At 43.3% G+C, this 14,343-nt stretch overlaps 1 protein-coding gene across 2 annotated transcripts in view; it reads left to right on the top strand.

Moving 5' to 3' along the window:
- nrxn2b (neurexin 2b) overlaps positions 1–12,199 on the top strand; it is a 571,134-nt gene extending 558,935 nt beyond the window's left edge. For both annotated transcript variants that reach the window (XM_073475282.1, XM_073475281.1), the window contains 2 exons: positions 5–83; positions 9,078–12,199. In XM_073475282.1, the coding sequence (XP_073331383.1) occupies positions 5–83; positions 9,078–9,970 (972 nt within the window). In that variant the 3' untranslated portion in view covers positions 9,971–12,199. The remainder of the gene's footprint in view (positions 1–4; positions 84–9,077) is intronic.
- Positions 12,200–14,343: the final 2,144 nt, after the last annotated feature.

The raw sequence follows: 14,343 nt of genomic DNA, 5'->3' as shown, positions 1-14,343 counted from the left end.
CCAGAATGCGGATGACCTCTTGGTAGCATCAGCTGAGTGTCCTAGCGATGACGAAGATTTGGAGGAGTGTGAGCCTGGAAATGGTGAGTCAACTCAGGGAGTTCTGTCTTCATAGTACTTGGTGTCCAAAACCAAAGTTCAGCCTAGAGACTAAAGTAGACGCACCTAAACTATCACTATATCCCTTCCTCCACTTTTACGTGAAACTTTGTGACTGCACAGCCCTCTGTATGCAGCTGTGATTGGCCAGATGTGTACCCTTTCTTATTGGTTTTCAAAGCAGCAGGCAGTCAGCAGCACTGTGGTCCATCAATTGCTCAGCCAAGTGGTAGTATCTGGCATTTACCCAGCTGTTGCACCAATCTCCTGCCCCGATTTTAACAAGGCAGGACAGTTTCAACGTGGAGGCGCAGCTTGTTCTGCGCAGCACACAGCTGTAGGCTGGCAGGCCCGGTGGCTGAGGCTCTGTTAGTGCGAACAGCGGGTCAAGTAATGTTCTGACACCATGACAGGAGGTGGAAGTTAAAGGCCATGTGTTTTACTCCCTGCCTCTGTGGTTTCTAGCTCTATTAAGCAGGCCGTACTTGAAAACTGCCAAGAACCATGTACAGTGAAGCATTGTGATTCAAATGACTGCTTTGTCTACAGTTGGGACAAAAATCTAGGAGACGGAGTAGAGATACGCAGATCCACATTTCATTTTGAAAGATCCTGTCTGACTAGATTTTTGTTGTTAAATGGCATTTTAGATTTAGATGACTGGTGTGGGTGGAATGACAATTGCCTCAATGGAACCGAACACTACACCACTGCCAGTACACATGCTGTTCATGGTGCCAACTTCCAGGGATTCAAACAGTAGAAATCATTCTTATGTAACCCTGTTTATAACAGCAAAGCTCAAACATAATCTTAATTAATGTGCAACTGATTTGCTATTAAAGGTCGCTGTTAGATCCAATAAATGAAACACCTTCAATAAGATAACCAAGCAAGAGTTTACTATTAGCTTTAATCCATAAGAATTGATTGGATCAAGTAAATGTCGTTGTGATTTAGTAAATAAAGCATGATGCAGAGCGGTAAAGAGTTATGGATGACGACTTCAGGAGGAAGAGGAGGATGAGGCAGAAAGGATTAAATCAAACCTCAGTCACGTTCTTCGGCTCTGTCAGTTGGTCAAGTGCGAGCTGAAACGATGGCCGGGGTTAGCTTGTCACCCATAATTACATTTGATTGGATGAATTTATGAGTACGCCCACAAGATCAGGATGAGTCCCCAAAAATATCTGAGTGTGTTACAGGAGACAGATGAGAGGATTTTACTTTAAAATCACACTTGGCATTTTATGAGAGATGACTGAACAATTAACTGAACAATTAGCTTCATGTAACACTCAGCTCTGTTCAGGACACCATGCAGACACCTGGTCTAAAGTATACTTAAACTGCACTCTTTCTCACCGAGCACTTTTTGGCATACAAGCACCGTTCATTCATCTTACCCCAAGAGCTCCTCAGACCTATCTTTGGTAGCAACAGCTGTGGAAAAAAGGCTGGTGTGAGCATATACTGTTTATTATGGGTTCATTTCAAGCTTTTACAAAACAGAAAAACAATGTAAATAACAAAATTAAATATGTAAATGTAAAATTAAATATGCTAATCTTAGTATGGATCAACCATAAATTAACTTAAAAGCCAGATTGCTTAGAATCTACCTTAACATCCTGAGGGGAGAGCAAGCCTTTCAGCGAACGATGAAAAACATTGAACAAAAGTGATTAACAAAAAAAGAACAAAAGAGTCAGAATCAACATAATGTCTGTGTGAAAAATACTTCACTTCCCAAGGCTGGATTTTTCTTTTTAAAGTTTTTCAGGGATGGGGGATTAGTTTGGAATAGAATATATGTCGGACTGTAAATGGCAGGAGATTATAGCAAACGGTGTGTTTGTGCGAGCAGAAAGTGATCTGAACCTGTGTTGAGAAACTCGAGTGCAGCATTCTCCTGCGGTTTCCTCTGTAGGTGGTTGGGACCGAAATAGAGACTCAATTCCTTTCTTATCGAGAGGAGAAATGAGAGTTTTTCGGTGGATGCTATGCCCAGGCTTAATCTCCCATGGGGAAACGCAACTCTCTCTCTCTCTCGTATGCCCACACAAACACACACATAGTGGCAGACATGCTCACCTTTCCAGACAGACGCTTGTCTCTCTCACTCTGTGGGTGTAAAGTTTTCCTCCCCGCAAACGGCTCTCCTGAGAAACAACAAAACAAGCCCGCGCGCACACGCACATGCTCCGTATCGCACCTTCCAGATGCCACAAGAGTTCCAGCGGGGCGAGCCAGCAGGGTCGGATAAGCCTCGGTGAAAACTGTGGACAAGGAGAGAAGAATCAACATTGTCCGCAAAACATGTCCCCTCTCCATCACTGCTCCACAAACACAGGCCTGCAGTCATTGTATGATAGGACCGATTCCCAGTGTTTTCAATTACATTTGAGAATGCAGCTCGGTGTTATTGAACTGCCTTCAGGAAGGAGAAAAAATGTTAAGCACAGCTGTGGATTTTCTATTAAGCTGAGCGAGATATGAATGCTGTGAATTCACGGGGATCAATACGACTCCCTCTTACAGTACACACAGCCAGTGGATCTGCTTTACAGATGTGTTTACCTGCAGCTGGAGTACTACAACACATAATTCAAGGCGCGCAACTTGTTTTCTTACAATTGCATTTCATCCAGGACCTTTTTTTTTTTGGCCGTCGGGCGCTAAATGATGACCCTCGATGTGTGCAGCTCAGACAGTGAATCGCAGGGGGAGCCACGGTCATCCACTCGCCCGACGAGCTCAGAGCAGAAGCGAAATAGATAAAGCACAGGACACAGGGGAAAAATACCAGAGGAGGAGACGAGCGGGAAAGAGCTGGAAGGACTGCGTTGAGAAGGACTGACCCTCATTGAGATTTGTGTCACGTTCCTCTGCGCTCAAAGCAGAAGAGAGAAATGGGGGAGAGGAGGGAGAGAAAAAGAGAGCTTGTGAGGGAGAGGACGCGAAATCTAGAGAGTGAAATTCCCATGCACAATTCCTGCCTTTCCCACCAGGCTAATTAAACTTTGACTTTGTTAGGGAGCCTTAATTAAATCTCCCAATTAAAGCTTTTGGTTTGGATCCTCTGCTGTTGTTAATGAGCCCCTGTCAGACGAGCGACAAGACAGGGAGGAGGGACCTGGATTACAGAGATGAAACATGTAGTGAGGGATAGAGTGACGAAGTGGAAAGACCCTAAAAATGATATTTGTACATCCGCATGAACACTCACTTAACAGACATACTTGAAAAATCATCTATGGACACTAATTGTATTCACAGTAACAGGCAATTAGAGAAGATAAAATACAAACGTCTCTTTCTCCAACAAGCCCTGCTCATTAAATCTCTTTCATTTTATCTCCATATTTCAATTTCTGTCTCTTCTCTACCTCAGCGCGACCTCACTTTCCCTCTCTCTCGCATACTGAGTTACTTATCAGTCCCAGGATGTTGTAGGCTCTATATCGGTTTTACTCTGACAAGATCAGAGCTTTGAGAGGCTCCTCAATAATTCATCAGACACTGTAGAGGCAACCTGCGAGTGTTCTTTTTGCCGCTGAGGAGTGAAACCAAGAGATTGGGTGATAGATGAGGGATGACCCAAAACGCTGAGCCCACTCACCCGGTTTGACTCAGAGCTCACCTGGGATCAAAACCCACCCTGCTCGATCGGTTTGGGTGTCAGTTATTTGTCAGTGTGATACTTTATTGATCTCTCTTAGCTAGCTGTCCTCCACAAGTAAACAGCCCCGGGTTTCTCACACAGATTAGATGTTTGGCAACGTAGAGGCTTGAACCAGCGTCCTCTGGATGATCTCAGTTGTCAACAGTGCACCTCAACGTTACTGTAACGTCCCATCTGAAAGGATTCATTTGCAGTGATTAGTACAATCAGCATTCTTCTGATTTGACATCTTCTGTGGAAGTAAAGTGGGAGTAAGACGAGACAGATCAGGACCATGGATCAATTAAGGGAAATCTGGATATAGCGTCGGAGGCAGAGCTCCGCTCATTCCTATAAAAGGTTTCTCAGTGGGGCATGAAGCGTGAAGTAGGACAGCAATGAGCAAATGAAAAAACAAAATTGTTAACAATTTGTGAGGAAATAAGTTATTGAGGTATTGAGTTGTAATACAAGGCAAGTTTATTTCAACAACAAGGCAATTCAAAGTGTTTTACATACGACATGGACTTGATATGAATGATATGGAACATAAAAAATATCTTAAAGGGAATAAAACTACTATTACATTAGTGATGTATTGATTTTACTTAAATATTTAAATAATCCACATCATATCATTTACTATTAATAACCAATTACATAATAATGAAAGAAAAATCCCAAAATGAACTCATCAACATTTAATTACTTCACCAATTATTAATGGTTAATAAATATTAAAAATGTATTTACACTTAAATAAATATATTCACCATGTATTTCTGATTGCTATTAAACTGAGTTAGTTTCTGTACATGATGTGCTTTGTCATCAGAGACACACTTGAGTAGAAACAGTAAGGATTAAATATAGCTTTCATAAAGATCAGCCAGGGGAATCAGTTATTACATTTGTTGGCTCTAAAGAAATGACTGCAGACGTTAGTGCTCAGTCAGCTCAGCCTACTGTTAAATGCACAGATCAAAAACCAGAGAACTGCTTCATTCAGTATTACTCAGATGCCATGTAACCGTTTCACATCAAAACTGGTCAGTGGTGCATTTTGTCATTAAGCATTTCCCGCTGCAAACTATCCACGTTTGCAAAATCATCAGCAGCGGATGTATAATGGACTCTTTTCTTCCTCGTGCCATTGTTTCCGCAGCAGGGTGTCTTTCTGCCCACACTTCAAACTGTAAACAAATATGGTAGTTCCTCCCAGGAGCACTGTGGAGACACATTGCTTCACATTGTTTTTTTTAAACCACCTAACCTAGATATTTCCTTTTTACTTAATTTTCCATTAGGTATATTCTCCCAGAGCTGGTTGGTTCTGCAGTTTAAATTAACAGACACACTTGAAGGAAAGTGTATACTGTGGGAAAGAGATGTAGATGAAGAGATGAAGCAGATATACTCCAGCACCACAAGAGGAAAAAAAAACAAGATCTAGAGACCATGAAGTGGGCCAGAAACAGGCCCAGAGCAAAAAGAAAAGTGGTAGATTGTTATATTCTCTGTGCATATCAGCGATTTATACCACAGTGAGGTGGAAACACCAGTCTGGCCAGAAAAAACAAATCCAGCCAGCTTCATGGATCCGATCCAGGTGCTGATGAGCTGCAGTGAGGTGACTTTGACTGTAGCCAATATGTGACTCAGTGAGACACGATATGAGCCGAGCATCATCCCTTTGTGTCACAATAAATCACGCTCGCTCGAGTGAGAGTGGCAGCAGAAAACGCAGCGGTTGTCAACAGTTTATGGAGAAGTATGCATGAAGAAACAGGGTTTTTTTCTCCTGTTTGCACAGATTATATTGCCGTAATTGTACCTATTGTGGCTTGATTTAAAAAGCAAGCACAGGGAATATATTATGCTCGGACACGCTGTTGGATTTTCCATCTGCGGCCTAATCAAAGCTGAATTATAGAAAACTCAAACTCCAAACAACCTTTTTGCTCTAAATATTTCAAATGGATGTGAGCGGGCCGACGTGATCGGCAGAGTAACGATGTTTGTTAGGAGGCCGACATAGATGCATCAGTATCCATCTGCCCTGCTCTCATTTTGAGTAAATAGAAGGGGGGATGACTCATACCGGCAGCGGTGGGGAGTGACGTGTGGGCAAAGATAAAGAAGCAATTTCATCATGCGGCCTAAACGTGGTTCCACTGCCTCAGCTGTTCAAATCAATGGAGTCAAACTCAATCAATCAGGCTGAATATCTCTGAGTCTCCCTCGCTTTGATACGTAAATGACACCGTTACAATGATAGAGAAAGAGACACCCACACACTGAAATCTTGTATTTTTCAGCACAGTTTGCATCAGAACTGGCCTCAGTCAGTCCTGGTTTCGGTTCAAACGCTGCTTGACTGAACCGTGAGGTGAGTCGATCCAGAGTGAGGGGGTTTTGATGTCAAATAAAATGACGATGTTGCAAATCCATCACGAGTCTCCTCCGGTTTGGCATCAGTCTGCGGTTCTTGGCAGCTTTCAGCGGGAGAGCACATCTATGAACATACGTGTTAACTCGAGTCAGTTCTCTCAGCCTGTCAGCAACCTGCCTGTGGGCGTTAACTGAACAATCAGAGCTGCATACGGAGAAGAGGAAGGTGCAGTCGTGGAGAAGGGGGAGAGAGCCAATTGAACTCGATTGTTTTAAAGTACGGGTGCTGTAGGCTCGGGTCACACAACAGGAAATGAAAAGATGGGTCACTTGATAACTGCTGAGATGTGGCTCGCTCTGTGTGTGAGGGCTGAGGTTCATTATTCTTCTAGTATCCACTGCCTGCCACTCATATTGGGTGATGATATACTGCCTCCGGGCTCTACTACGCAGCAGTGCGCTACGCTAGCAGAGAACAGCAGAGCGCTGCAAGTAATTTGGCGGAACAATCCTTTACATTCTTCTACAGTATCTCTATTTGCCTCCTGAATGTCCAAATGAACCTTTTTAAGCACCGTTCTACGTGAAGATTTTAGACAGAATAGTCAAGTCGATTCAGAGTTTCCTTTAACAGGACCATCCGCTTGCAGTGTCAGCCACATGTACTATAAGTGGGGCACACAGTGAGTGAAGGAACCTCTGCGGTAATTGGTGGGCTGCATCGCGAGCAGAGGGTATAGAGCTTGAAATTGCACTTGCAGCATCTCTACCACGCAGACAGATGGCGAAGCAAAGATAGCAACACCGGCGTCCCATCGACATCCTGGATGTGTGAGGAGCTATCTCTGAGGTCCCCGGAACTGGTTCAGTGAAATGACTTGTCAAAGTCACGGGAGAAGAGAAAAAGAAAAAAAAACAAAGCACTAAACTTGCAAAAAATCCTACTCGGTTCGGCTCATCTTTGTTCCTCAAATGTGCCACCACGCTCTGCTGTCCTCTCAGCCTTCAAGGTGAAACCCAGCCCTCAAACACAGAAAGAAAATATAATGGAGAGAAATAACTTGAGCATTGCCATGGAAACTAGCCTTTCCAGCACTGGTACAGCAATAAGAAGTTAGAAGCAGGGTTGAAGAATCACTAAGTATTTTTCCTTTACAGCTCTCACATTTTGCTTCATTTCAAGGCCTGTTTCTCTCAAGTGTGTTGTTATAATGCTGACATGTTTAGTGGCTTTGTTAACACAATGCCATCACCCTTTGTAACACAGCTTTTGCTATTCTATGAGTGAAAATGTATGTTTGTGTAACTAACAAGGTTTGGGGGGGGATCACGTTTTTTGGGGTGCTTGAGTGTTTTAAGCTGAATCAAAGCCACAGAGGGAATTGATCCAATCCCAGCAACCCCCTTTACACTTCCCCCGTCATCCCTGAAACTGCCTAATCCAACCCCCCTCCCCCCTCTGAGTCACTCTGATTCACCTCATCAAATAAAAACAAAGAGCCAGAGTCATGATTTTATGCTGGTGATGTTGGCATTTCTTTGGTCATGTGTTGCTGTTACCTTCCCTTTTTTCTCCCCCCCTTCAAGATGTGCCATGATCTAATCCCAGCTGCCATGTTCTTCAAATGTTTCCTTGACTGTGACCCTTAACACATTTGCCAGACTGAGTAGAAAAGTTGTTATGAAGTAAAATATAGTGTATAAACAGACTGTTACTGATATTCTGCCATGTTCTGTTAACATACATCCAATATGTTTAACCCTTAACTCCAGCTGGGTTTCCAGCTGATTCCTCCTGAATGAATGCAACTTTTAACAAATGCTATTATCGTATGCCCAATAAGCTTGATTTAATTTGGGTGTTCATTTCACAGTGGGCTGAAATCAGATTACATAACCAAAGCTTTTGAATTCTGGCTCATTAAGATGATGTTTTAAGTGTTCACTTGAGTTGGTGTCTGTTTAAGGAGAACATCATTGCCCCATGTTTATGTGTGGTGTTTGGGAGGGAAGTGGGCATCAGGGACTCATGTGAGAGAAGGGGAGCTGCAGTGTTTAATAGCGTCTCTCAGTGTACAGTAGTGTGTGCTGAGAGTTTGGGTTAGAAATTAGGGGCATCAGTTTCCCACAGCAGCTCCTGAGGGCCTGCATACAGATTAAGCTAATCAGAAATGAGCCATAGAAACCACCATGCCCAAGGGGGGGGAGAATGGGATTGAGCCCATTCTTCATGAGAATTCTGAAAAAAAAAAACCTAAATGAATAATTCAACAATATATTTCTTTAGTTTATGATTATTTTTCACCCAGTAAAGACACAAAAGAGGAGAGGAGGTAAAGAAGGGGTGGGGAAGTTGTTTATCACTATCCGAGAACAATCTTACACAGCTTTCTTTTTGTAATTTTTTTTTTCATGCAAAAATCATGCGGCCAATTTGTTGATGTAAGTGACCTTGAACCTCGTGGTTTGCTATCTTATTTAACCAATCACAGCAGAAACATCTGAGCGTTAGCGTAGTCAGCTTAGGTAAGACTAGAAACGTTAGCAGTGAAGGATAGGCTGTGTAGTACAATAGATGTTAAGTTGTTCAGTGTAATTTGTAGTCTACTTTTATCTTGTATTAGTGATATAACATGTAGGTCTGTGCAGCATAGGGAGATAGGTCAGAACAGTCAGGAGCAGGTGCAGGATACAGTATTGTCTTACATTTGTATTTAGTTGAGTGTTAGTCAGTATATTAACATTTTAAACAGAACAGACTAACTAAACTTCTAGAACTAACCTCATGTACAGTTTTAGTGCTGTTCTAATACTGGTGTTGCTGTATTCATTTGAACTGTTTTTCTTCTGTTCATCTGGAGGTGGTCTCTCTCTCAGGTGGTCTCTAACACTCTCTTCCTTCGTTGTCTCTTTCTTGTCCTAGGAGGTGAATTAGTGTTGCCCATAATAACGGTGGACTCCCTAGACCCCCCATCCATCGCCACCCGCTACCCAGTAATCCCCCCGCCCCCCACAACCTACCGCCCTTTCCTGACCCTCCTCGAAACCACCAAAGAGTCCCTCCCCTTGCCCAACGGCCGGCCCCCCTGCCCCTTGGACCAGGAGGACTGCGAGGAGACCATCGAGGTGTCGGCGTACGGCTCGGGGGAGATGACCGAGTCGGATGACGAGGACTATTACAAAAACTCCCCCCTGGTCACCGACAGGACTGTCCTCCCGCCTCCCCCGGCCGCCGAAGGTGGGGTCCAGAACCCCCGAGACCGCCATTTCTCCCGCATCCCCAACTCCCACCGTCCACCTCTCTCCTCCACCCCCACAGCCAACCCCGACCAGCTCAGCCCGCGCATCAAGCCGCCCGCCGGCGGCAGCAGCAGTAGCAACAACAAAATCCCAGCTGGGAAAATGAACACCCGGGACCAGGTGCTGCTGCCGCCGGCCCACCCCTCGTCAGACCCGGGCCACCGCAGAGTCCCAGGAATAACGTACCCCCCAAATTTCCCCCATGTTCCCACTCCAGATCCCACATCTCCGGAGAGAGGGCTCCCAGGCGCCGTGGAGGTGCAGCAGTCCAGCAGCACCACAGGAATGGTGGTGGGCATTGTGGCTGCCGCAGCCCTCTGCATCCTCATCCTGCTCTACGCCATGTACAAGTACCGCAACCGCGACGAGGGCTCCTACCAGGTGGACCAGAGCCGCAACTACATTAGCAACTCAGCCACGCAGAGCAATGGAGCCCTTGTGAAGGAGAAACAACCCAGCACTGCCAAGACGGTCACCAAGAACAAGAAGAACAAAGACAAAGAGTACTACGTCTGAGGGTGCGCCGCCGTGACACACAGAGACAGACAGCAGATGCACTTAGAGAAGGAAAGAGACGAGAGAGAAAGAGAGAGAGAGCGAAAAGGCAGTATATGGAAAACGGCAAACATAACTCAGAGGGCAATTAATCTAACAGCCAGTATTGTAAGGTGGCCGTAACATGGCACCAATTCCAGTCTAATCAGAGGGAGGAAGCAAAATAAGATGGCAAGGTGACTTCATGGCTTCGTCCACACCTTTCAGCTTTGATTGATCTGACTTCTTAATAAATGTTAACCATCATGTGGATTTAAGGAAAGGCTATTACACCTCAGATCTCAACACATACTGTGCCAACAACCGTGTACGACATGCTGATACAACAGTGATTTATGGATTAGCCCATGACAGGTTATTTAATATCTTGAGTACTGTAAAAAGCACCACCATCAGTATTTGAGTCAGGGCCTGTACTTCACTCTGAGGCGAGCTTGTGGTCTAAGCGGTCGCCTTAGCCAGTATCAACATATTATTTTCCAACTAGGCTTGAATTAGCAACTTGACATCCCTCTGTAAAATCAATATACTGCCAGCTTACAGGAACACTGTCAAATCCAGCTCTCCCACCTCTGTAAGTTTTGGACATCTCTCACCTCTCGTCAGAAACTCTCTCTCTCTTCCTCTCATTGGCTCGGGCACTCTGTTTCTCTCCTTGTCTACGGTGCTCAGCAGCTGACGCAACGTAAACTCTGCCGTGTTTCAAGCATGTAGTATTCATTTACGAAAAAGAGATAAAAACTGTTTTTCTTTCTGTGGAGTTTAAAAAACAAAAAATATGACGATGATTGATGATCATAACAATGTTAAACGTAGCAACTATGTGAGATACCACCGCTCCAACCTAATGGATGCTAACTTGTACGTTTAGCTGCCAAAAACTTGTCGAGGCCAAACCCCCTTGGTCGTCCTTTGTTCCAGCAGATCTGTGTCATGTGTTTCTGGGGCTCCGAGGCACCCCTAGTGGGCCAGCAGAGAAACTGTGTCACGTCCTTACTAATAACCGAAAAACAGAAAAAACCTCCAGCAAACAAGATGAACTCTGTTCTATATAATTATAAATATATGTATAGACGTTGCAGAAACCTATGGACCTAAAGCGTGAGCGAGTGGAAAAGTAAGAGTACGCTGATAATGTGCAGCGAAGACGGACTTTAGGATTTTTGACGTCAAAACAGTTTCACCGCCCCGAACCCCCATCCCCCGACCCCACCCCCTCATGAACAGTACGGCTGATGCAATGCCTTGCTGCAAGACTCAGTCACTTTGGTTTGCTCTTCTCGTTTTTTTATTTGAGTCTTTTCTCTGGAGAAATGAGAGACATTTTAGGGAAATTCTGAATTCATTCTTGCTGGAGTTCCACTGTGGAGAGAGATACCTTGCAGCTGAATAAGCGACTGTGTCTTTCATCCCTCTCGAGCCTGACTGGACTGATGGCAGCCAATGGGCAAAAGCAAACTTTGTGGGAAGAGCACACAAATAAAAAGGTGAACGGCAGTTCCCTGGAAGATGTACAACAGAACTCTAGTATTCCAATTTTCTCAACTCTATTAAAAAAAAGACAACTGTACCATGAAAAGAAAAGAAAAATCCTGAAAAAAGTTTGTGAAATGTCTAAATATTTGACTCTCATCCCATTACTAAGAGAAATGTGTTTTCCCTACTATCATTCCTGTTTGGAGAAAAAAATGACTATGATTCTGGGAAACGGAAATTTCTATGTATTTTCTTTTGGTAAATCGAGCAAATGTGATTTGGGTTCTGATCATGAAACCACTCATTCTCCTTTTTTCCAAGGGAGGAAAGTTCCTCTCCTCTCCCATCCTCCATCTGTCATCCTCAATCTATTCTTTGTCCTGCATTTATTCCTTTTTCTCTGTATGGCAGGTTGTATGTCCCCCATACCCTGTGGAGACAGCAGGCTCTATCCATCCTCCATGTTTTATTTTTTATTTGTTTTATATCTATTTCTGTCTGTATGGCTGGAGACAAGATGGCAGCCATTTCATTTGACGGGCTCCATCGACTCACCCTCCTGCCACGTTCGTCAGGTTTCTCTTTCTTCATTCCAAACATACTCCTCCCAGTATCTTCCTGTTCTTTCTAAATGTTATTGTAAAGTGTTCCAGTGAGATGACTCTAAATATGTGTACATTAACAGAGGGAATACACTTGGTTATATACTTCTTACTCCCTGTGTCGCGTGGTCTCTTTATCGTCTCCTTGTATCTCAGTCTATTTTGATTTCACAGGGCGACAGAAGCACCCCTGATAACTATCACGCTTTCTTCGGTATCATGAGATAATCCAGGGACTTTGAGTGGAGGCCCGCATTGTCAGAATGTATCTAACTTGGTAATGCAGATTAAGGAATGATGACAGACTACAATAGGAGCTTTGCTTGTATTAGTGCTAAGGGGAATTTTAACTAATCACTTACCCCACCAGAGAGGTAGCAGGCTGGTAGGTATCCATGTATTGAACACAATAAGAGCCTCTGTCACTGTTAATTGAAACAAAGAAACACAGTGAACCACCAGGTCAGCCAGGTCATGCTGGTAACACATTTTTCCCTGTGCTTTAATCAGACCTGCAGCTGCTCTCCTGCTTTATAATCAGGTGTTCTGATTTTATGACCTCCCAAGGTGTCACTTATCTATATATACACATACTGAACATGTTAAGTCAGAGGTGTTATTTAATAACTGTTTGGATATTTCTAGGTGTTGCTTCGCTGTGAACCCACAGCGAAGCAACACCTAGAAATATCCAAACACATTACATTATTAAATTACAGTTATTCAGCCATTTTGTTTTTAGCTTCAAGTGCCACAATTGGAAACAACAGACCACATCTCATTTTGCTCCTACTGACTTAACACATTCCAACCCCTAAAATATATTTCTTATTCCTGCTGTTTAAACATATAACACATAAAACTATCATCGGTTACATTTGAGCCTTCTCCACGGCTCAGAAATCATAATACTTTTCCCACAGACACAGAACAAATCAGCACAAGTAGCCAATCAGTTTTGTTGAAGATGTTTTACAAAATGTCAAAAATGAACGCACGCTGATGTCCCAAACTTTAAAGAGCAGTAATACACCTCAAGTACAGTCCTCAACACCTCTCCAATCAAGACCAACATGCAGTCACGGCAGCTTTACTTCTGTTTAAGACTGTTTTGAATGACAAAAGCCGAGGTAAGTGCTCTAATGTTGTAGTGGTGATTGACTTACAGTACTTATGGTTTTCAAACTCAAACTATCTGATCATCTAAATTGACGGCCCAAAATGTATGCAAGCACAGTTTTATTTGTAAATTATGACCATGATAAGGTTCTTTGTCAACATACGACATCATTAATGGATTAGACTGAAGATAATTGCTGATCTGCCAAAAGCATGTATCTCTGTTTTAATAGTGTAATCTTGGTTACTCTCAGGGTTAACTATAGGGACCCTTTAGCCTGGCAGAGGTACGACTCTTGAATGCACTGAAAGTTCAGACTTAACAGTCTAACCTTTGGTGAGTCCACTTCGTAGTATCCAGACTGACGTGTGAACAACTTTTCCATGGCACCATCCCGCAGAGCTTCACAGGCAACGTTCATAGATGAAGCAACGTAGAGAAGTTATGTCTCAGTTACTCACATTTACTGTCCTGTTGTTATCTTGATGATTAAATGTCCAACAGAGTCCTTTGTATTCCACACAGACCGAGTCACTAGCTCAGCATTAGCTTTTAGCTGGAAAAAACAGGCACTGTCGCTGCATAGGCAGTCAGTGTGTCAATCCCTGGCAAAATTAGCAGTCCATTATTCTGCTGCCACCAACTCTGAGACATAGCTATACTGTAAACTTGATCATTACTGAATTAAAACTGCTTTCAGGCAGTTGGTGAGCATCAGCTGTGTCACTTGGTGTTATCAGCCAATTAATCAACTGTAATCTCTTTTCTGCTCAAAACTGTCATTATTTATTATTTATTATTAAAGATGTATTATTAAAAATGTTCAGTGCTTAATAAGAAATAAATTAAATACAATAAATGTATTGATAGGCTTATTACTAAAGTATGATAACAAAAAAAAAAAGTCACTTACAGTCCGGCCTGGATCTCTACAGCTGAGTTTAAGAAAGACCACGATTTGAGAACTTACGACACACATTCTGAATCCACTAGTTGTCCATTGGACTGGGACGAAGATGATGAATAATGGATCACAGAGAAATTGAGCAGGTGTGTTAGAAGAATTCGACAGGTCCGATTTTGTCGACTTTATATGAAATTAGCAAACATTTTCAGCAGCGACTTACTGTACACAT

This window comes from Pagrus major, chromosome 10 (assembly GCF_040436345.1).
Source record: "Pagrus major chromosome 10, Pma_NU_1.0".
Taxonomy (NCBI): domain Eukaryota; kingdom Metazoa; phylum Chordata; class Actinopteri; order Spariformes; family Sparidae; genus Pagrus; species Pagrus major.
This window is presented reverse-complemented; position numbering and strand designations above follow the sequence as displayed.